The sequence below is a fragment of the Polyodon spathula genome, chromosome 12, assembly GCF_017654505.1.
Source record: "Polyodon spathula isolate WHYD16114869_AA chromosome 12, ASM1765450v1, whole genome shotgun sequence".
NCBI lineage: Eukaryota > Metazoa > Chordata > Actinopteri > Acipenseriformes > Polyodontidae > Polyodon > Polyodon spathula.
The window spans coordinates 7,938,699-7,962,516 of record NC_054545.1 but is presented as its reverse complement, the minus strand read 5'-3'; the positions used below and the strand labels follow the sequence as shown (position 1 = coordinate 7,962,516).

At 39.2% G+C, this 23,818-nt stretch overlaps 1 protein-coding gene across 11 annotated transcripts in view; it reads right to left on the bottom strand.

Moving 5' to 3' along the window:
• LOC121324771 (ral GTPase-activating protein subunit alpha-1-like) overlaps positions 1 to 23,818 on the bottom strand; it is a 48,065-nt gene that overhangs the window by 18,705 nt on the left and 5,542 nt on the right. For 3 of the 11 annotated variants that reach the window (XM_041266936.1, XM_041266934.1, XM_041266937.1), the window contains exons 6-38: positions 23,624 to 23,801; positions 22,796 to 22,911; positions 22,097 to 22,235; positions 21,790 to 21,998; positions 21,116 to 21,352; positions 20,815 to 21,003; positions 20,537 to 20,677; positions 20,064 to 20,212; positions 19,783 to 19,903; positions 19,400 to 19,637; positions 19,091 to 19,252; positions 18,032 to 18,172; positions 15,176 to 16,675; positions 12,865 to 12,989; positions 12,088 to 12,304; positions 11,651 to 11,827; positions 11,360 to 11,512; positions 10,878 to 11,071; positions 10,682 to 10,780; positions 10,369 to 10,524; positions 9,950 to 10,078; positions 9,548 to 9,673; positions 8,829 to 8,887; positions 8,491 to 8,599; positions 8,274 to 8,384; positions 7,697 to 7,765; positions 7,266 to 7,400; positions 6,227 to 6,410; positions 3,920 to 4,817; positions 2,370 to 2,441; positions 1,953 to 2,076; positions 1,564 to 1,719; positions 11 to 169 (exon numbers count right to left, since the gene is read on the bottom strand). In XM_041266936.1, the coding sequence (XP_041122870.1) occupies positions 11 to 169; positions 1,564 to 1,719; positions 1,953 to 2,076; positions 2,370 to 2,441; positions 3,920 to 4,817; positions 6,227 to 6,410; positions 7,266 to 7,400; positions 7,697 to 7,765; positions 8,274 to 8,384; positions 8,491 to 8,599; positions 8,829 to 8,887; positions 9,548 to 9,673; positions 9,950 to 10,078; positions 10,369 to 10,524; positions 10,682 to 10,780; positions 10,878 to 11,071; positions 11,360 to 11,512; positions 11,651 to 11,827; positions 12,088 to 12,304; positions 12,865 to 12,989; positions 15,176 to 16,675; positions 18,032 to 18,172; positions 19,091 to 19,252; positions 19,400 to 19,637; positions 19,783 to 19,903; positions 20,064 to 20,212; positions 20,537 to 20,677; positions 20,815 to 21,003; positions 21,116 to 21,352; positions 21,790 to 21,998; positions 22,097 to 22,235; positions 22,796 to 22,911; positions 23,624 to 23,801 (6,972 nt within the window). The remainder of the gene's footprint in view (positions 1 to 10; positions 170 to 1,563; positions 1,720 to 1,952; positions 2,077 to 2,369; positions 2,442 to 3,919; positions 4,818 to 6,226; positions 6,411 to 7,265; positions 7,401 to 7,696; positions 7,766 to 8,273; positions 8,385 to 8,490; positions 8,600 to 8,828; positions 8,888 to 9,547; positions 9,674 to 9,949; positions 10,079 to 10,368; positions 10,525 to 10,681; positions 10,781 to 10,877; positions 11,072 to 11,359; positions 11,513 to 11,650; positions 11,828 to 12,087; positions 12,305 to 12,864; positions 12,990 to 15,175; positions 16,676 to 18,031; positions 18,173 to 19,090; positions 19,253 to 19,399; positions 19,638 to 19,782; positions 19,904 to 20,063; positions 20,213 to 20,536; positions 20,678 to 20,814; positions 21,004 to 21,115; positions 21,353 to 21,789; positions 21,999 to 22,096; positions 22,236 to 22,795; positions 22,912 to 23,623; positions 23,802 to 23,818) is intronic. The other 8 variants (XM_041266945.1, XM_041266944.1, XM_041266941.1 and 5 more) reach the window with 4 other exon arrangements.

Here is a 23,818-nt window from a genome sequence, read left to right as displayed (position 1 = left end):
ATGTTCCTACCTCAGGCTTCTTCATGATCTGGATGCTGTACATATGGTTCTTCATTGGGTATATGACAATCAGAACATCTCCAAATTCTGTTGGAATTATTCCTCTCCTGTAGTCACGTGTGTGTTCAGACCAGACAATGTGCACTTCATCATTGCCCAAGTGCCTGAGCTACAAAGATAGAGTCTTTACTAATTCACTTGAAACAGAGAGAAACATGGCAAACAAAAAGAATCACGCGCTGTTATTCACACACACACACACACACACACATTCACATTGAGGTTTTTGTGACCTTAAAACATAGTAGGTAATATGGGACTCATGACCTTTACCTTCCAGTGCTGAGGGCAGAGATAATTTAGAATATACTCCTATAATATAAATTTTTTATTTTTTTTTAAAAAAAAATTATTTTTTGAAGGGAAAAACACTCAGTGGATATCCTGTGCACCCGCACTTAACTGTCAGTGTAACTATATTATACGCAGGTTTTATCTGTGCATCTCTATCTGGATGGCGTCTTCCCCATTGGGTCAAATTTCATTTCATCCAAAAGAATCATGATATAATCCTAACCAGGGGGACAGGTCTAATCTAATTTTGATACATTATTGCCATGTGCTGTGCAAGTTAGAGAGACACCCTCCAGGTCTTGGACCAGGTTTGCAAGATGCATTTTGGTCCCTGAATGGAAGATCATTTTCCCTGATACCACAGAAAATTGATGCAATGAAGGATGGCAAATAAGGGTTTGACTGTCACTGATAAGCCTAGTGTTTCATTTGAAAAATCAAATTAGATGGCTTTGAAACAGGCACCCAAATTCTGAGAAATTCCTTTCTGAAATATCACTCATTAAGGCAGTATTTATTTTTATTTTTTTTTGCAGAAAAGGCTGCAATCAATAAAACGAAATATCCGTAATCTCAATAGGACCTCTGTACAAAGACGGGGAAATTAAAGCTCAAGATAGCACTCTGTTTGGTTATTAAAGATAATTATCTAATCATCTGCAATATTATTTCCTGTAACCCTTCTTGAAAGGAAGACGCTGATGGCAATGGCTTGCAACAGGCAAAGCTATTCCTCTTTACAGACAAGAGGACAATCCAATCCAATTAGACCACCTGAACCCACGGAGGGCAAGCAATGCACTCCCACTTTTAATATTACATTCATTAATAAGTCTACGCAACGGATTACCACCTCCAAAGACGTATGAAGATAGGAATGAGGGGACAATCCTAATGATATCCAATTGTTCATACTTAACTGGGGGCATGTATTACAAAGCCGGAGATCAGAACAAATCTGAACTCATTATTGCTAATGTGAAATGTATTACATTTTGCCAAGAAAAATACCCATACAGAAAGCCATTTATCACAGCTGATCACGGTGAGGGAAAACAACATACAAGTAACTAATTGTATGAAACAGCATTGTATAAGCTGTCTTAAGATTAATATTTTAGGAGGTTATTATCAAAAAGACAATTTATTGGATCTTAAACTTGGTCCCTGATGCATCAGTTTAGCAGCACAAGTGTGAGCAGTACTCACCTTTTTTGTTAAGGAGTCATCAGAATCAGGTGGCATTCTTGTTGACACGTGAAACATCACTTCAACAGTTGATGTTGCAAAGTAAGGAGTGCTAAAGCCGGTGCTTTTGTTTCGCTGCAGTCCCCCCAGGAACCCACAGTGGTTTGTGAGATTCACCTAAATTTACAAGAATTGAAAATGCTGAAAATATTCCCAAACTAAAAGATATGCAAATAGAATAAATATAGCTGTCATTACAATGGACACAATCCAGTGTTCAGATTACAGGAGAGCTTTTACTGTAGGGAAATTAAATGAAATTCACAACAACTAAATCCATTAGCACTACAAGCACATTGGGGCTGCTAAGAAGACGTGAAAAAAAAAAAAAAAAAAAACAGGAGATTTACCTCCCAGCCGAGCCCAGAGACAAAGTCCTCATAGGCCTGGCTTCCACTTGTGTTAGTGAGGATCGAGTGCTTGTCTTCCTGTCCCTCAGCAACATAAAACACTGCTATCTTGTGTGTTTCCCGACTGTTTTATAAAAAATAGAGAACAACGTTTCTTTCTTGGAGAACATCTTACAAAACATTTTATGTCTTAATACATATTACTTCAAGGTCCATACTTGTTAGGCATGTGAATTAAAGTTCCTTTTTTATTAAAACTAAGTTGGTGTCATCACTGGCTTTAATGTTTAGGCCTAATACCTAATTTAGCTGAAAATGTTCCTGAAACAGTATGAAACCATCTACACCATACTGCTATTAATGTGCTTAAGTGTAGATTCGGTTTCAAAATAATGTATTTGCACATTTCATAATTACCATTGTCTGGAGTCCAGATTCTTAAGTTCTCTCAGCAGCTTCTCATTTTTCTTAAGAAGGTGGAAGTTGCTCCTGAAGGAAAATGAAAAACTTACAATAAATATAAACGACACACATTCTTGCACAAGCAAGGCTCATCTGAACTGAGCAAAATTATTCTTAATTATGGCAGTTTCTGAACAACCTTGCATTTTTTCTGTGTTTATTATATCACTATTGAATATTCCAGCATCGATATGTAACATGATTTGTGTTCTATCAGATTTATGCCATGAATGATGAAAAATTACATTTCAAGATAAGCACTGTATCAAAGCACCTACACGGTTTAATCAAAAACTATTAAACCATTTCAAAAGAACCCAACTCAACCATAGGCTAGAACTGGTTCAAAAGTGTGACCTAATTGGGCAGTTCCACTTGAAGTGAAAACTGAAAAACATGAATCCATTCCAAACATTTTTCAATTTGACTTGAGCATCAACCTTTCACACTCCAGCATAAGCCATAGCTGATTTTTTTTATAGTGTTCCTGATGAGAACTGTTACTCAAATGCATGTTTCTCTTCATTTTGTGTTTATAAGCATGCTCTCTAGGTGCAGATTTCTCTGCTTCTGCTACAACAGATTCCACAGCAGTGAAGCAGTGCATGGAGTCCAGTCATGGCTCATATAGAATTTCGGATTCCAATTTCTTCCAGGTAGGAATGAAAGCTGGTCAAGTGCTCAAGTCCGGGCTGCTCATTTGGCATAAGCCTGCTCGGTTTCAAAATTGAAAGGGACACGGACAACATGATGCATCATCTTTTTGCAAGCCTTCTAGTAGCTTGTTACACTGTAATGGTCTTCATTTTCTCCATTCAGAGTAAGCTAATTTGAAACCGTGCTGGGCACAGTGTGAAAGCCGACTGTAACAAATACACACAATACCTGTGAACTGCAATACCATAGTCTTTGACCAGAGATGAATAATGCAAAAATGCTAGAGAATGAGGGCAGGACAATGATTCATTTAAAAGCCTCTAAATCCTTTGCCGTCTACCTTTTTATAGAATACATTGCTTTGTAGGATTTGATAAAGAACTATTTTTTGTATTAAGTGAGTAAATGTGCAGTTGCTACTAACCAAATTATGCATCTTTGATTTATTCTCAACTCTGTGGCAAACTGAAGATACCTTTTTAAAGATGGTAAATGAATAGAACATCAAAATCCAGTATTTTGTAACTGGCAACAAAAACTAAATTATCATAATAATTGTCTCTTTTCAAACAGGGGCGAGTGTCTCTATTTGCCATATTATGATAAATAGGAAACAGTCTGCTGTTTCAACTTGACATTAGTCATATTAATAAACAGACTAACGTCAGGTTTTGCCAGCACCCAAAGCGAGGAATAAAATAGTATCAGCAAACGGCAACACACACTGCAATGCCGAAACTAAAAACAGGACATCAACTCCATAACATTTCTCATCTTTTAAAAACAGGAAATGACTAACTCAAGCCTAGCTTCTGAAACATAAATCCGAAAACTCCACAAAACCGTACCTCTTTTCCCAGGAGTTCATGCCCAGGATGTTCAGAAGCAGCCTACAATAGTAGAAGGCCGACTGGGGTCTCTGCGGACATGGCTCCTCTTGTTCCATGGCTCTCATGTTCAGGTTATTGTTGCACTTTTCTGCAAACCCCTTCTCCTCAGTGTACTGCTTCAGGATAGCGTTCATGACATCGTTCTCCTGTTTCTCAGAGATGCAGGTAGGGGGCAGGGCAGCGATATTGAGCGGCATCCCTGCCCGCTGGAGGCACTCTGGACTGGTGGTGCCCAGGTATTGGAGCATCTCATCTAGGGCATCCTCGTCATCCCTGATAGCATCCCACGTGGGCACCACCTCCCTACACCTCCGCTTGGCTTGAGGGGCCATGAAGTCCTTCATTGCTTCATCATTCTCCTCCTCTTCCACGGCCTCACTCTGCAGCTGCTGCTCATCCTCACTGTCATCCAGGCACTGCTGGCGCTCCACCACAGGCCGGGCTGGAGGCAGTTTTAGAGCTTGGCTTGGCTGGCTGCAGTGGGGAGGGCCGTATAGGATTGCTGTGTCCCACGAGTACTTTCCAGAGATATCCCGCACTATGATTCTCACGCTGGAGTTAGTGGTGGTGAGACCAGCTGACATCCCTCCACCAGGGACATTATCCTCAGCACGGATCTGGAGACTTGATAGCAGGGTGGTGTTGTTCAGCACAAAGAACTGCAGGTTTGGGCTCTCAAACAGCTCTGGGGAAAGTTCAGGGCATTCGCTGTAGGGGTTGTCTTGGTTTTCACAGATCTGGCTGGTTAGTATTGCCGGCCCACCACTCATGGGATAGTGCTCCAAGTGGTTGACCAAGTGGGTTATGACTGTCCGAGCTGCTATGGAGATTAGGCCTTGCTGCATGCAGCTTTTCACTGCAAGAGAACAAATATAAATTTATATTACAATAGACTTATCATACAAGGGAAATTATTCCAAGTGTACTGTACTGCGAAAAGTACTCTGCATAGATTAATTTAAGCTGCAATTATCCCACCAGGAAACATAGAACATGATCTCACTTATCTACTTAATAATCCATTCAGTTGCAAAAAGTTATTTGAGAGGCAGTGATACAACAATATGAAATGTAATATATATCCATACTGAAACAAAACAAAAAGCAATTTAAAAACAAGCAGTGTATAAAGGCATGTTTCAAAACAAATATAATTTGCTTTTGCCGGGGAAAGAAAATAATCTGTTTAAAAATACAACCTGTAACAACAGTGCGTCATGAAAGCAGAACTTGTATTTTACCATTAGGATCACCTAAATCATTATATTACTAAATAGCCATGCAGGAGTCAACATAAAAAGTATTTTTGGTTTGATTAAAAACAAAACCTTAATTTAAAAACAAACAAAAAAAAAAAACACACACACACACTTTGTTGTTGTTGTCAGGAGAAGAGGAAGAGGTCAGCTGAAAATGTGGAACTACTGTGGTGCACCTTGATAAAACTGAATAATTACATCTCTTCCTTTTAATACCTAACAATTAAGCTTGTTGAATTGCAGGGCTGAGCCTATTAAGGGCATCACTGTATTCAGGATTCTCTGCCAAAAAAGTGCTTGGAAGAAACATGCCTCACACAAGGCTACAATGATTAGCAATTTTCTCTTGATAAAAAGCAGCACGTAGACACGACAGACCTCAAAATCACCTGCTGTTAAACACACAGCCACTGCAGAAGGAAAGATTCTGCATTTATCTAGTCCTTAGTACCCTGAAGGAGACATGAGGAGAAAGCCTAATACAGGCTGAGAATAGCAATATGGGGAGAGCTCCCTACAAGTATTAAGCTCATCTGTTTCAATTTTCTTTTTGCTGCCACTGTATTGTTAGTCTTAATAGTAAGGGTGAAGTTAAAGTCTGAATTGTTTTTTTTTTTTTTGTTTGTTTTTAAGGCTTTTAACTCCTTACTGCCCAGACAGGTTTATAAATGTTCTTTCTTTCTTTGCTTTTCAGTAAGGGTCAAACTGCGTGAGGTAAAGAAATGACCTGCCCCAAGAATTAAGGCATCTTGACCAACACCAGTTAAAAAAACAGACAGTGGCTTCTTGTTATGCCTGATTACAGTGATCAAAAAGATATGGAAAGGAAAAATGGCCAAGTGCACTTATTTGGAGAAAATAAAAATGAACAACTGGATTATATACAGACACATGGAATAGGAAAGGTAACACATGTGTCTCTGTGGAGATGCATACAAAAAACTCAAGTGGGGCATTAGAGAGGATGCAAAATGTATATTACACTAGGGGAAATCAAAATGCACACCTTCAGTGACAGGTTGCAGTTTGGATGATCTCTCGGAGTCTGGAGAGTGCAAGGGTTCTGGTTCCTTGAGGCTCTCCAAGTGCAGAAAGGGATCATAGTCAGCAGATGCAAGATCCGGCAAGTTAAGTGGGAAATATTTTGGATTGTTAAAATACTGAGCTCCGTACACACATCCATGAAGAACCTATTGGAAGAAAAGTGCATGAATGACCAAATTACAACAGGCCTGGAGAGTACGATCAGGGGGAAAAACACCTCAGACAGATCAGAAACGGCCACATTGTTTGCATACTTGTTATAGGGTAGTTTATATTGTTCCTCAGTCTTGCTCTGATTTCATGACATTGCTACCAGATAAACAAGGAAAGGAATCAGTACACTGTATAATACTGCAAGGGGATCCAGCCAGAGGACTAGTAACAGCTCTTCTTTAACTCCATTACAGTCTTTAAAAAACTATGTAAATATGTAACTAGTAATATAAGCATCCATTAACCCTTTGTGGTCCATTTAATGAATGCTTGTCAGGCGCAAAAGGACACTCAGTACTGTATCGCCAGCCAAGCCCCACCCCGTTTGCTGTATTTTTCACATACCTCTTTATAGACATGCATACTGATAAATCCTCTCCTGATCACTCATTTTACCACCAAACTCCTCAATAATGCAAGTATTTTTCTGCTTTTTCCGGAGAAAAAACGACTAGAGACCTGTGCTTTACGTCTTTTTGATGATGTCGGTCAGGGTCCGACATCGGACTGGAAAGGGAAAATTGTAATGTCGGACCTGGTCCGACATAGGTCCACAAAGGGTTAAAGTCAAACGATTTGAAATCTGCAACATACAATTTGTACTTCCATCTAGTTCCAGCTGTCTGTGGAAGAAATAGAACCCCAGAATTTCAGGTGCAATGTCTTTTGCAGTACTTTTTTAATAGGGTTATGCTCACACAAAGAACCTGTGGTAACAATACATTTTCAATGTACATCATAGATAGATCTTGCCTTTACAGTATAGATAAGAGTGTCAAATTATTTACCTTATAAATGCAGCTCAGGACAGATGCGTCAGACCTGTCCTTGTCAGGCCCAGCAGTGTTAACTGGTTGCAGCAAAGTCTTTGGTGGCAAGGCCATTACCCAGTCCAACAGGCAGAGAAGCAAGGACACCACCAACTAGAAGAAACATTATATTAAACTTAAAAACACACACAAAATGGATGTATTTTAACCAGTATTTTGTTTGCCACAGTGGAGTCATTTTGAAATTTAGCATGCTTTTCCTAGGTTAATACTAACCACTTCAATGGTTTTAAAATGCTTTATCAGTTGCTTGCAAATACACTTCAACATGTTTTCACTATACTTTATTATATTTTGCTATTTTTACAAAAGGTATACTGTAATAAACACTCCAGCACTATACTGTAACATTGCCAGGTAATAATAAAACAAAAAAGCCTTACACGTACCCTCTTGTCTGGTTCGTGTGGAGAACCTTCTGTAGAAGGCAGTAGGTACGTAATGGTTGCTATAAGGATCTAGAAAACAGGTATGCAGGCTGATCAATTATAAACACTCATGCTCGGTGTTCCGTAATATACAATTTGTAGTACGTATTGATATTGACGTGATTCAGAGATCTAAAATTCATTTGTATCAACTGTGACATCATAATTAAAACAAGTTAACCTGCTCTGACCTTGTGTTGGTTGGACAGCTTAGAGTATGATATGTTATATGTTAAGATTGTTTTTTTCAGAACATTCAAATAAACAATGCTGTACAGATGACATTTCTATCTTTTTAATCAATTTTCCCTTTTTAGTTTATTTGGCAGTAGGAATCACATTGTGTGCTGAAATGGTATCAGTGAGATGTGTAAACAATATATGGCTCACCATGTAAACTGCCCATAGTATGAAAATAGCACTGCTTTTTTACCCCCCCGCACACATTTGATAAATAAATATATAAAACTCCCATTCTGTTATGACATCCTGTGGTTTATACCCTTGGTTTCTATCTCAATTATAACACAATATTCACCTCAATTATTTTCTTGGGCGAGTCAGCTGGGAAACGCTGAAGATTATCCACATAATTTATGAGCAGGTGTAGAATGTCTGAAGCAACTTGTGCAACAGTTTTATTAGGAAACTGAAAAAAAAAAAAAGATAACAATTAGCAAGATGTCACTGACAATTTCAATCCAAAAAATGTGTTTTTCACTTAAACCATGAATTTCAGAAATAAAATCCTATACCTTCAAGGTTACACAAATGACATTCAAAGCTTCTTTAATCTGAGGGTGGCGAGTGTCATGTATCAACTCCTCACTAAGCCAAATGCCAAGGCTACAGAGAGCAACACACCTTGAACACAGAAATGCATTAAGTTAGAATTATTATTTATATATTTTTTTTTTAAACAAAAAAACACCATCAAGAAAAACTCAGAACAGTTGCTTTATTAACATATTAATCCAACATTATTTTTACAATTGTGTAACAGAAACTGTGTTTGAAAAGTAGAATGAACAAATATATATATTAGACACACACACACACACACACACACACACACACGAGCTCTGCAACATACCGAGCTGGTCCAGACGGCTCCTCCCTGGCTGAGCTCAGTATATTCTTTATTATATGCTCCTTAAAAACATTTATAAGAAAGAAAGAAGGTAGAAAAATAGCAGAATAATAAAGTTGAGAGTACACATCTATTCCTGACACACTTCTCATACTTGCCTGTTTAATGCCTTGTTCATACTGGGATCTGAATTCTAATTCAAAATTTGTATTTATTGTTTTCATTAGTCATTAAAAACATAAATATAACACATTAAACAAAATAAAACCAAAACACAATTTCAAATCCCCTATTGGCTATAAAAAATAGCTTTTTGAGATGCATGGCAACATGTTTGTTAAAGTACGCCATGCAGTAAATTTACCTTGCAGTGTACAAAACACTCTCATGAATGACATTAGTTCCTTAATGGAGATAACAATTTCATGTTTGGTGCCAACACCACAATGCATGACAATAATCCATTAATCATAACAAGAGAATTTCAGTATCTGCTGTCAACTGTACTAGAGCAGTGGAAACTTAATTACAAATCCTCCAATACTTGACCTGTGAAACCAAGGGAAATAAGTGTCTCCATACATTTTCTGATTTGTAATCTGGACACTAAATTCATACCAGAATAACTAGTTTCACTACAACATTCAAATCAGCAGGACTATGGTCCAGGTCAAGCGGATTTATTTTACTGGATACAGGTTGATCAGTGTTTGTTTTCTTACCTTGACATCTGTGAAGCGAGTTAGCACCATATCAGCTGTAGTAGGGTGAAGAGCAGGCAACTCTTCATATAGGTTGGGAAAGCAGACCAGTGAACCTAACAACACCTGGGCTTCCACTCTTGGAGCCTGAAGGACAGGATTAGTTACAGTTGTGTTTTCCTCCTTAATGTCTTAGTACTAAACGCTCTTTAGGTTTTAATTGTCCCTAATAAGCAAATCAAAGACATTGTGTATGAGTGATACAGCATGTGCAAAGGAAATTCACTGGGAAAAGATCCCAGTTTTGTTGTTCAACTACATACAAAGAAGTGCAAACATATTAGTAGAACCTGAATGTTGGGGAATTGTCTTGATAAAGTTTAGCTGTACCATTTTGTATGAATTTGACTACACTTTGCTTACATTGAGGGAGGATGAGGTGGTCACTCTACTAGCTGCGATGATGAAATCCAAGATCAGCATTGTAGCACCAGGCAATCCAATAGAGAAGAAGCGTGGAGAACAGTGCTTGATGATAGTATTGACAATGTCCTTAAAAAAAAAAAAAAAAAAAAAGTGCCAATGTTGAATTGAACAGTCTGAGCATTGGAACACACACACAGGGAACCTGTGAAAATTACAATTTATTCCACCCTAGCATCCAACTGTAATGCATGACTGTAAAACTATAAAATATTATATGATTAACCAAGGGGGTGTATAATGTAGTTTATATTAATTCATGAAGTGGCACAAGGTATTTAAAGACAAGATTTTTGTTTTTCATTTAACATTACGTATAGTAAAGGTACTATGCAAGCCGTCTGTTTATTGTACCTCACCTGATCAACATGTAACAGTCCACAGTGCATTATATAATAAAAGTGTGTCAAGAAGTCAGAGTTTGGAGAAACGTCCTGTCTTCTCTTCATGATCTTACAGATCAACTTGTAGGCATGAAGTTTCCCTTGCTTGTACCTCTCAGTCAGCATGGTTGCCTGAAGGGAGAGTAATAACGTGCAATACTTGGATTAACAGTCCGCACCCAAACCATCCTAAGCATGCAAAATGTTCAGCTTTAAAGTACCCAGTGCCTCTGACTGCATTCTACAGAGAAACAGAAAAGCTGAATTGGAAGAACTGAAAATGAATTACTTTAAAAAGCCAGGGAGTCAAAATGCGGAGAGGTGGTATCAGTTCAGGTGGTGGAGGAGATGCCTGGTTGTCAGCTGATATACCCAGATTGTCTCTGATCTATATACCGCAACAAAAAAAAAACACATAGAATACATCAGTTTACTTATTGGTTTCTCTCATGGGACAACCTTCACTCTTAACCCAAGTCTGTTACCTTGGCCAGATTCTGCCACAGCTCACACAGATAATCAAACACCTGTGCATGAATTTCTGGATCTTTGATGGAATTGACATCTCCTAAAATCCCAAGCATCCTCCTCCACATCACTGTGGCAACATCTGCATGCCAGCCAGTGAGGGTGCCTCCTGCCATCACACTGCAGTCCTCTGTTGGGAATTCACTGGTTTCTGGGCAAAGAGGGAAAAACTATGATGTCTTTTACAAACCACTTCTTACAACGAACATTATTTGTGGTTACCTACATTACAATGTATAGGGCCTACAAATGTTTCAATGACTACCTGGTGTTACAAAGAAAGAAACCCAAGAGGTTTGAGCAATCTACTGCAGTCTAAAGGTCTCCACACACCAACGCAATGCGACAAGTTAATTTGACGTACGACACACTGCCCCTAGACAAAAAAAATAAAACAGGTATATCTGAAGCAATACAATACCAGTCCAGTTGTAAATACCTAGGTCATCTGGAGTCTGTAAGACAGAGTGGTGGAGCTTATCATCCAGCTGCAAGTCCTTATGCTCCATGTGCTCAGCATTCAGAGTGGCAGGAGAAGGAGTTTCGGACCTGGAGCCTGAGGCCGAATGGATTGGCGAGGCACTATCAGATCCTAAGGAGAAAACAGAGAACAAATCACGATAGTTAGTGTGTACCGCACATTACAAAAATGCACTGTGCGAGGAAGCTTGCATCACATAATGAATGCAAGACATTGAGAAATACTAAAATAAACTACTATTATCTTTACCAGCGATTGTGACGGCATCAGCTGATAAAGCTTGCTGGCTCAGGCTGCTCGTCTCTGAGTCAATGTGCAGGGTGGTCAGGCTGGCCAGCTCTTGCTCATCAGCTGTCTGCGGTCGGATCTGAGCCCCATCGGTTTCTACAGTACCTAGACAGGAGGCTTCAGGGCCAAAGCTAAAGTCTTCAGAACATAGTTACAAAAAGAAAGAAAAAATAACTCACAAAAATCTCTATTTAAGAATGCATAATAGGATATTTCACTTAAGCACTTTAGGAAATTGAGTTTAAAGGTGATCTGACATGGCTCAAGATCCCACAGTATGTCAGCTGCTGGTCAGGGGTTTTAAGCAACGGTTTCCTCTTGTATAGTGAAGTAGACATATCAATTAGAATGAAGAGCCTGAAATATTCTATCTATATAATCTTGTAAATAGCCCTCACTTTCAAATTTGCGTCCGTCATACTGAAAGGCGTTGAATGAGTCCGAATGGCTGTCGGAGCTGACGAGGTCACTGCTGCCCGCACTGGCAGGGGAAGTCCATTCTGAGGGGACACCTGGGTCGTCTATGGGCCTCATGGGATTCTGCCTGTTCAGCAGGTCCGGAAAGTCTTTAGGGACTTCAAGGCTCCCAGGGCTGCTGCCTCTCCTTGTAATGCCCTGTCAAAAAGAAAATGCTACATAAAACACACTGGACACCACCTTTATATCTATCACTACACAAAACAAGTTTAAAGATTCTCTTTAAAAGTACCATAAATCGCAAGCTACCAAGCATCCTCAGAGGATTTCTTTCCTGCAGGTTTGTCACATTCTCTTTAAAAGAATGTGCAAATCAAATATTCTGAAAGAGTTTATTCCCCTTTCATAGTTTTAAATGACATTTATATGGATGAGATTTATGCATACAACCTGTACCTGTGTGTTTAATGATGCACACTACTACAAAGTGGCCAAATGCTGCTATTACGCTGTTGTTCTTAAAATAAAAAATCTGGAGGTGCTGTGTGGCTCGCTAATTCCTAGTACTTCATTTACTAATAATGAGTAGTGCCGAGTACGTGTTCGTATGACAATAAACAACCCTGTGGCCTACAGCACATTTTCAGATGTCAGAAGACATGCTATTTAAACACAGGCAGACCACACTACCTTTAATAGTTTTATTTAACTCATGATTAAAAAATAAATTTCAAAAAAAGAATAAAAAACGAACTCACAGATGTGCTTCTGGCTCGCAGCCTCTCTGCTATAAACTCATCCATAAGATCACTGATGTTGGGATTGCTGTTGCCAATGTCTATGGAGCCCGGACGAATCTTTTGGCTGAAGTCCTCTTTGTTGGCTAAATTAAACAATTTAGAACAGATTACAAGATTTCCAAAAACAATGTGAAGAACACTTTCAAACATATTTTTTTTATTCATTTAACACCATGGCTACGATTTTCCTGACATTTCACTTGCTAAATATTTTTAACTAAGAATATTACCTGCTTAATAGCATGCAAAAAGAAAGCTCTTAGCAGCAATGCACGCTCGTCTTATGTATACACGATGATAAGCTAATTTAGTATAAAGACGGAAAACAAATACTGATATACTGGTTTACTTTAATCTATGTGATAAACTATATTAAAGCTTGCTGCTATTGCACTTTATACTATGCGTGATTTAAATTAAAATTAACTGGAGCTTGTAATGTAAATTGCTAATTGACTTGCAATAATGCTCTAGATTTCCCTCTATGTTTTTATGATAGGCTGAATGTTAAAGTTTAAAAGGTGGTAAAATACAAAACATGTTCTTCCAAACATAACATGTTAAAATGACTTGTTTGCACAATCCTGAAATTATTACTCTAAGGAAGCTAGTGGTACAAATGTCAGGAAAACTAAATATAAAATGTGGTGTTAAGTACATCACTAAAAAAACCTTTAGAATTTTGTTTAGGCAACAAACAATTGATTATAACTTGCAATGCAGGAGTTACTCACAAATCATGCAGTCCCAAAAGATAAAATACCTTGCTTTTTCAATGCATAAATAGAACAAAAGTAAGCATTAGTAAATTTGCAGAAGTTAAAAGAAAACTTTGGCATTTATTGTTAGATTTTTTTTTAAAAAGTCTTTGTCCAAAAGCAGGAGTTACCACTTTCGCACAGCCTAAACACAGACCTTTCACCCCCACAAAATGTGCATGTGAAACATGCTTGTGCAGCCGAAGCTACTTGACCCCTCTCCCTAAAACACAGCCATTATGGCATTCAGTGACAGAAGAGCCTTTTTTATAGAAGACTTTTTACACTTTATTTACAAATCTGCCTAAAAAAAAACTATATTTCACGTCCTTCAAAGTCCAAATCGCCATACCAAGACTTCTATATCAAGGGTTTGCTGCACCCTTGCAAAATAAGTCTTAGAAACACAACATAAAGCAACTATCTAGCTTATTTTCTAAATTAAAATACATTGGGCTGTTGGTTCGTGTCTTCCATTACAGAACCTGTGTTGACAAACCTCATATCTTCTCAAATTTTCCTTTTTTTAAACAAGACTGTCCCCTGGTGGCTAAACTAAACAGTGAATTCAAATATGTTTCAGCCATACAGATAAAAATATTTATGAGAAAAATGTTTCCACCAATTTCAAAATATACTACTGATACATTTGCGTTACATTTTGTGACACAAACAAAACAGGTTTGTGTATCTTATTTGTTTGAATTATAACTATTTCCACAATTGTATGTGATGCACAGTAACTCATTATAGTGGTGTTCTAGCTTCCCATTCTGGAAGTTTGAATTCTACCTCAAGTAAGCAGTGTGTTTTACATGTTATCTATAACAATTGACCAACACAGGCATCAAGGTGTAGAAATCAGTACTCTATATCTTATGGGTACATATCACACAAATCTCAATCAATTAGCCTTGTACTGTACAGTACCAAACAAGCTTGACTCCTAAACACAAGCATTGGAACATCTTAAAATACAATCTACAGTTAAGCCAGAAAAAAAGAGTTAATCATCATCAACCACAGCAATGGTGTGATTTTAAGCTCAGTCATCATCTCCTCTACTTTTAAGCTCTAGTTATAGAATTGAATTTATGAGAAACTAGCTGGCCACAGTATTCTTACTTTCACTCCATTGTAAATGGACTACTTACTGTGTATTTGGTTTGCATCAAGTGTCTAACTGTTATCCTAGATACTGAGGGTGAAATTAGTTCTTTTGTGAGAATAGAAATATGGTTTATGCTGGGATGAGGAAAAGCTGGGAGAGAGGTATAAGCTGATCAAACGGCGCATGCAGCATCCAATAGAGGGGAAAAGCAGAGATTATATCCCAAAAAGCTGGGGCCTTCCTGGGGTTTTGGGGGCTTTGGTTTTGATTGCTCTACAAAACGGAAATAGAAAAAAGGAGTAAGCTTTTTTTTTTTATTTAAAATTTGCATCCAGCAAAAAAAAAAACAAACAGGCGTTTTATCTCTTAACTTGTGCTCAGCACATCATTCAGTGCTCACCTGGTGCTCTCCTTCCAAAATAGCCCATTACATGAGTGTACAGATCCCTCAGTGGCGCCTCTGCTGGCACTTTGCTCTGCCGCTGTGGGGAAACGCTTGCCTTTGGCTTGGAGAGAGCATGTACAACAGATTTATAGACACCACCCAGGGGGCCGTGCTGCTGCTGTTGCGGAGTCTGCTGCCCTGCTTCCTGCACCCTTGTGGATCTGCCTGAACTGCGACTAATATGGCTGCTTACTGCACCTTCCTTCTCTGAATGATCCCCTGATAGGATTCCCCCTGCTGCACCTTTACCTCTTTCACTACTGGCAGACACAAGAACATGCGGCTTACAGCCAATGGGTCTGACATCAGCTGCCATGGCGCCACCACTGCTGCTGCTTCCACCACTAAAGCCACTCAGCCTCTTAAGCCTGGCCTTCCATGGCACCTCTTTGGTTTCCAGCTGGTTATAGAACTGAACAGACTCAGTGGACGGCCTGAAGCTGACATGGACGCCGCTATGTCGTTTCTTGCCTACCACTCGATTTATTCTGTGTTTGGGAATAGCAGAGCTGGGCATGTGCTTGTTAACGGCTGTAGTGCCCAGTGCTCTGGGTGCTTCAGTACCTATCTGAGAGCTGAATTCCCTCCTGTATGCATGCAAGACCTGTGCTGCTTTCTCACTGGAATGCACACACATACCACTCCTGCCCCTTTCTACTGCTGCCCCCTCATAGCTTGAATCTATTTCTGTGGCTGCCTGCCTATATAAGCATCTCTGGTTCTCTTTACCACTGGGCATTTCCCCCTCTACCTCCAGGACATCCTCCCACATGTGTTGATCATCTTTATTAGTAAGATCTCTGCCTTCAAAAAAATCCTGCCCTGAATAACCTACATTGTCCTCCAAATGCTGATCTGCTGTACAATCAGTGTTTCCTTCAGTACACATGTTAATTTTATCTACAAACTCCAACCTGTCCATCACCTGTAGATCTTGGCTTTCCATCACCTCGTTCAGAGCAATAAGCATGGCTTTCCTTTCCCCCTCAACCCTAAAGTTCACTTCGCCCTTATCCTTCAGATACGCTCTGAGAGATGAAAGCAAGTCCTCCTCTCTCTCGTACTCTACAGACTGACTCTGCAGAAACGCTGGTTGAGGTCGCTCCAAAGGGCCTACCAGCTGACACAAGTGGTCGTAGATGCTATCCCCCACTTCCAGTGAGGTCTCTCTACTGTTCGCACCGGCAACGTTACTCCCAGTGGACACAGACCACGTGGAGACCTCACAGGAACTCTGCGAGATGGGAGCGCCATGGGACGGACTGTCAAGTACAGGAAGTGCACCTTTGACCCGCTCAGCGATGAAGGGCTCCATAATGTCAGACGTACTGCTGCTCCGGGGCAGTGGCTGCTCCTCGCCTGCTGTGGTGAACACCTCTGAAGGGGCGGCCTCTTCGCTTTGGGAAAAGTGTCTCATACGAGAAGTGCGGGGCACCACCTGAGGGTCCTCGATATCTGGGAAGACACAACCATGAGAACTGCAGCACTCACAGAAGAAAAACAGAACAGAATCCATAAATACAAAACAAAACAAAAACTGTATAGGTCTTTAAATATTTAAAAAATGGGAGGACAGTTATTTAAACTAGTGATTAAGCACAGCAAAAAAAAAAAAAGGGTACAGTTTAGTGAACAGAAGTCAAATATACTTTTTTTCTGAAAAGCACTCTCGATCCTCAGATAAGTTACAGCATTACCGCAAATGTTCTCATTACCAGCAACTAATTCCTTGAGGTGTACAGCTTGGACACTTTCTTATATATGGGTGAGGGAAAACAAATCATGAAACAACACAAACTAAAACCAATTTAGGAATATTTCAATTGTTTTTACAATTTTTTTTTCCCAATTTGGAATGGGCAATTATTTTTAGGCTCAGCTCACTGCTACCACACCCGCGCTGACTCTGGAGCGGCGAAGACCAACTCACGCTGTCCTCCGAAGCATGTGTTGTGAGCCGACTGCTTCTTTTTCACGCTGCAGAGCTACAGCGTCGGAGGACAACGCAGCTTTAGACAGCTTACAGGCAATTCCGCAGGTGCCAGGCCAGACTACAAGGGTCGCTGGTGTGCAGTGAGCCGAGGACACCCTAAGCCCCCCACCCCCACCCCGGGTGGTGCTCGGCCAATTAAGTACCGTCCCCTGGGAACTCCCGTCCATGGTCGGCAGTGGAATAACCTGGATTCGAACTGGCGACAGGTTATAGGGCACATCCTGCACTCCACGCAAAGCACCTTTACCGGATGCGCCACTCGGGAGACCCAGTGAATTTATTTATAAAACAAACTGATCGTCAAGCAGTTGTCAGATGAAAAAAAAGTGACATCAAAAGAAACCTTTGCAAACAAGAAAATGATCAAGACTGTAACACTGATTGTAGATAAGCATTTTGAAATGTTGTACAAAAGTGTGATAGAAATTCAAACAAGGCTTTTAGGACTGTTAAAAAGTATAAAGAAGAAGTCGGAAAGGGAATCCAATATAGTAAGAGCTTTAGTGCCGAGGTGCTTTTCGTCCGGCATTTGAGCTTACCAAATTACACCTGACCTTGGAAGCACTGTACACTTTTTGGGGGGAGGGGGCAAATAATGAGATAAATCCATGAGCATATGAGATGATGCTGCATAAGAAAAAAGCAAAGAACATATTATAAAATAAACTAACTAAATTAGACAGACTTGCATTATATTTTTATTTTCTTATTATATGTTAATGATATTAGTAGTTAAATGATAAAAATAATTAAGATTTAGTGAAATTTCACAAACAAAAAAAGAGTGCCAGTAAGGGGATGTATAAATAAGGCACTACCTGACAGTCCACCAGCTAAGGGAGCGAGGACAGTATCAGACAGGAGAGGGTGGAGAGGGTGGATCAAGACAGGTGCACTTTTAGCGCTGCGTATAAAGGCTGAAGACAGCATTCTATCGCCAGTTGAGCAGCTTCTCAGGGCTTCAAATAAAATAATAATTAAAAAAGAAAAGAAAGAAGGAAAGAAATAGTAGAGTGATAGCAATGGGAAACTGTTACTATAAACAGGACATTAAGATAAAGCAATTTATAAAAAGAATGCAGCTACAGCTATGACCAAAAGTGTTGCGTCAACCAATAGAACACTAATTTTGCCTCATAAAGGTCGATTGAGATCTGCTGAATAATGTTATGTTAAAATCCTGAATTACATAGCGCTTTGCAGTTTTCCCCATATACTTAATAGGAAACTAATGAAAATGGAAAAATGTAACTTTTGAATCCTAACATGAAATACTGTACTACTACCATGGCTTCCGGTAGACTTTTAGGAGAGTTTCTTTGATTACATGATGTTAAATAAAAGATCTAAATTATGTTCATATAGTTTTTTTTTTTTTTTTTTTCCCCTCAATCCTAAAATTCTACGTGATGCAAAGCTTTTAGCTGTATAAGGTAATCATATTCATCGATTGAACCATAAACACCCATCAAACACTAGAAAGATGATCTTGATTCTCACAATGCTGTCAAATGTGACACTGCCTAAGCAATGCTGTGAATTTTACACCTGTCTCAGGGGGTCTCTAAAAATAATACAGTGCATGTGTATCAAGCAGGGTTGATTAACACAGAACAGAGGCGTGTGAGATGTGGTACTAATGAAGTTCTGAAAGATTTGCTCATTCAAATTTACTCGTTCCTTTTTCAATCCAAAGGCATTCAAATTATATCACTATGTTTCCACAGTGAAAAGCAAAATTTTAGCGATTACATTTGAAGACGCCCCGAGACGAGCACTGGTGTTTTGTAAACCATGAAACAAAGGAAAAACTGGTGCTCCAGAACAACTTACTAAAAAAAAAAAAAAAAAAAAAAAAAGTAAGTGATGGGACCTACCAACAGTTTTCTGCCGTATAAAATGTCTTGCTTTCTCTGTGCCTGGGGAGCCTGCAGTTGTAGCACTCCGCTGTCTCATCATAGCCTGTCCAGGCTGATCCCTGCTCCAGCCCTTTGAAAAAGACTTGTCCACGGATGACTTCAGAGACTCATGACCACCACCTAGGTTTAGAAGGAAGAAGAAAGTTTGTCAGAGCACCTAGTCAGTAGCAGGCTCTCCTTTGGTATTTCTGTATTATCACTCTCTATGAACACTAAATGTCAGCAAAACCAGCCAGTATAAAAGTACAAAATTCTAATTTCCCTTACCCTTGCCTTTGTGCTTCTTTTGTTTCTGTTCGCTCATTTTGTCCAGTGGCAGTTCGTGGAGGTCTAGGTTGTACAAGTTTCTAGCCAACACTTTGGTCAGGGTTTCCATGGTCAGTGACCACTCTGTGACAAGCTCCTCCCAGCAGGTCAGCGTCGACAACACAGTGAGCAAGTCATCCCACAGCTCCCTGGAGATGTACACATTCAGGTTCCCTTTGATCCAGGCTACGATTAGTGTCTAAACCAAAATGGGGTGCAATAGGAATTGTATTCATACTTTCTATTGTGTAACAGACCTGCAAACCTACAAACTAAAAGATTAACCTGATAGCCAATATTAATATTAAATATTAATATAGTAATATTAAAAGTAACACTCATACCTGAAATACTGCCCCGGCAAGTCGTCCTGCGAGGGTCATCGTCTTTTTTCCATGTGGCACTGCTGATGGCGGTTTCATCACACACTCTGTGACCCTGAGTAACACTAAAAGAATTTGCTCCCTACCACCCAAAACAGGAAAACGAATGGTTATAAAAAAAGACCTGTGAAGCATGGAATTATTTCAGATGATTTACAGAGCAAATGTATTTCTGAACTGTATAACGTAGGTTTATATTAAAAAAGCATGATCTGTACTAAAAAAAATTCTAAAGAACATACCATGTTTTCTGATCCATTGTTTCATGCATAACCAGGCTGCGATAAATGTTGAGAACACGCTTACACATATCAATGTGTTCTTCCAGAAGGAATTTAACATCATTAGCAGGTTCCAAAAGGAATACATTGGAAGAGTTGGTAATGAAAACCTGAAACATGTAGAAGTTTAATAACACAATATAAAATTATGCATGAGCATGAAAGCATATCCACACTGATGACTGCAAAACTTTAACTATGTGAAATAAGAAGACATGAGCACAAGACAGCCAGGCTAAGTGACAGAAAAGTGGATAATGAGAAGAGGTGCTATGAACCGAAGCTATAAATTACAGCTAAACTGACTTTAAAACCCTCTTTATTCTTGAGCTCATATTACTGGCCATGAAAGTTGATGTGGTGTGCGATCACTGCCATAGTGGGAAATGTAAAAGAAAAACAGTGTAAGAAAAAAACAGAACCTGAAACCACACCTGCAGTGTGGATTGTGCACCTGCTGCTACACTATACTCCACAAGCTCGGAGTCCGGCACCTTGTTGATGGCATCTTGGTACGAGGAGTTTCTTGTCCAGCTGGGGGCCCGTGTGTGTCCTGGTGCCTTTACAACTTTTTCCTAAACATTATGAAGGCATATTGTTAACTCCTTAGACAAAAAATAATCATGGAGAAGTTTTAACTACTGCCATACACTGCATATTGTATAGTATATAATACACAGACGGGGACTACTTTCACACTGTCTTTACTTACCTCCTCCTTCTCTTTCTCCACCACGTGTTCTCCTGCTGTTTCCAGGTGGATGACACTGGTGGCCGGAGAGTACTGCACATCTTCAGGTTCCCTCATGAAAATGGGTTTGTCTTCCTGCTGAATCCACTCTTGGTAAACCCTCACCACCTTTCTCATTGCAGCTGCCTCACAGATTGGCAGCAGGAAGGCCTGTATTAAAAACACAAAGGCAGTTATGACAGGGCTGTTTGTCTTCTGAAATACCCATGTTGATACTGAAATGCACTGATGAGGAGAGGTTTTGCAGTTCACTGTATAGTACCTGCCGGAAGATCTCAGTCATGAAGTTGACATTGGTTCTGGAAGAGCAGAAGACCTTCCGGACCACCTCAATGTCTGTGAGATGCTCCTCATCTAAACTGCAAAGGCTGGAAGAACTTGGCTCCCTTTCTGTCAGGGTGCTGGTGTTGGAGTGAGATTGCTCTGGCTGCGTGTTCCCATCTACATTATCAGGGCGGGGGGCAGCATCTTCCTTAGCAGCCAATCCTGCTGCTGCTCTCTGAAATGTCAAGCATGGATTTCATAGTTTGTGTGTTGAAGTGAGGACTAGATTTGCTTGTTTGCACCACTTAATTTTTTTTTAAACAAAACTGCCTAAACAAGCTTCATATGAAGAAATACATCGAAGCTGATCATTTAGAGACTCCTGATTGATTTATTAATAGTACAAGATAAACAATTTACCATTACCACTTTTGAATGCTTCGACAGACCCCAAACTTGAACTTCCTTTGCTAATTTGGGTCTGCAAAATCAGGTGGCAATATTTAATTAAGGAGTTATAGTTCAAGAATGTCAGCCCTGAATTATACGAATGTTAATAATGAAAGGTTAGCCTTTTTTTGGGGTCAATAAAACAGGTTTAGCTTGTGGTATCCGGAATTCTCTAATGATTAGATTTTAAAGCTGTGGTACATAATTGGCTTGTATACTCACCTGAATGTTCTTTGGTACATTTTCTCCTTCAGTACCAGGGATATGAGTCCCTGTGCTTGATTTGGGCTCCAGCCAGAAGGACACCAACCATCGAATGAATATGACTCGAGCGTTCAAGAACATCTCTTTAGTGCAATAGATGGCTTCATTGGTCTCTGGGTCTCTCTTTACTATAACATAGTGTGGCTTTGGTCTCATGTGAGGGACCTCTGTATGCAAGAAAATTTATGGAGCAAAAAACCAGATTATTTTCTACAGAAATGAAGAAAGTCACAATGACACAGAAAGCATAAAACAAAATACTTACCTAATATAGGATTATATAAACTGGTCTCCTTGCAAAAATTTGGGAAAATATGAGGAAGATAATACTTCTTGAAATTTCCAAATAGGAAAGCAAAGCCCTTTTCGTGATTTTCTTTGTTCTTCCATTGCAAACTCATTGCCTGCGAACGTAAAGAAAAAAGGTGCAAATTAATGTATTGTTGCTAGTTTTACAGCTGGTTTCACAGATCGATAAGCACTAATCCTGGTCTACTTTATTTAAGGTTACATGTGGTAGTCCAGATTAGAGCCAGGGCTGGATACCGTACAGGTTAGTGAGAAAGCATTACTCAGTCCTGATCCTTGGGAATATATATTTAAACCTGGGATGTCCACATCATTTTTGTAAGTAAACTGCAATTCTATGGAAAAAAACTTAACGACAGCATTTTGAAAATCATTTCAGACATTAGCTTTAGACAGACAGCTAGCCATATGTGAAGATTGTTGCATCTGACAAATGAACTGTTAATGTTAAAAAAAGGAAACTACAGAAAGCTTTAGCTTATTAAGCCACCCATAAGATAATACTTTTCAATGCAATTTGGTATTATTATTATTATTATTATTATAACAAAATACAGCTAGATTCTGCAGATGGAAAGCTGAAAGTCACATTTAGTAATAAAACCAGCCAAGGCAACAAAGTGTATTAGAAGGATTAGTAAAACAGGAAGTATACCTGGATTACCATGTATTTTAAAAGTGCTTCTAAAAAATAGCTTGCAAGATCTTCTTGTCCTTTATCTCCTGACTGAGGAGGGACGAGGGGAGTGATCTCTTCTGGAGTGACTTGTGCTGAAAAAAAAAAAAAAAAGGGTTACAAAACTAACTTGCTTACTCACGTATCAATCTCGTTACTTGGTTTCCAATTCTTACATTGCTTCCATTTTTTCATTACATCCTTAAACTTAACATGATTCATCCGCTAAAAGGCCATTAAAACATTTTATTTAGAGGACTTTTTTGCAGCAACTTAATTTCGCTAATGGCCTTCAAGGTCCATTTTTGCAGCAATAAATGTTTGCGCTTTACGGCACATGTATGAATAATATTTCACAGCACATTAAAATTGCATGTTTTTAATAAACGTGAAATTAGCAGACATTTCTTTCTCTCTAAACGTTCTTGTTTTACAGTAGTAGATAATCTTCAGATATCTCAAACCCAAATCTCTAAATACCTGAATAACTGACCTTGTTTTTCATTATTTGTCCTTGTACTAAACTCAAGACACCGATGCTGTTATTAAACATGAATGACTGCTGAATATTCTATGACTATTTCAGTTGAGGACTCATTTTAGTTGCTACCTACAGGTAATAGCATTTTTGAATAAGTCTGTAAATGTTATGAATTTGCAATGTAAAACCTTTTTGCATTACACAATTTCTCCTTGTTCTTTGAATTTGAAGTAAATGCATATAAGAAAAATGTACTCGTAAGAAACGTGTTTTAAAAAAAAAAAAAAAAAGTAGGAGATGGTTAGGTGTGTGTAAATGGTTCTCACTTTCTTGAAAGCTGAGTGGAGGGTTGATAAGATTTTCCAGGGTTCGAGGTCCATGTTCCGAGTGTGGGTGTGGAAAGCCAGGTATCAGACAAGCAAACATCCACAGCTGTTCTCTACTGCAGTTAGTCTGGAGCGCCTGCATCCACAGGAGAAAGAGACGAACGCCCTCTCTGCGGATCTAGAAACAAGGCAGAG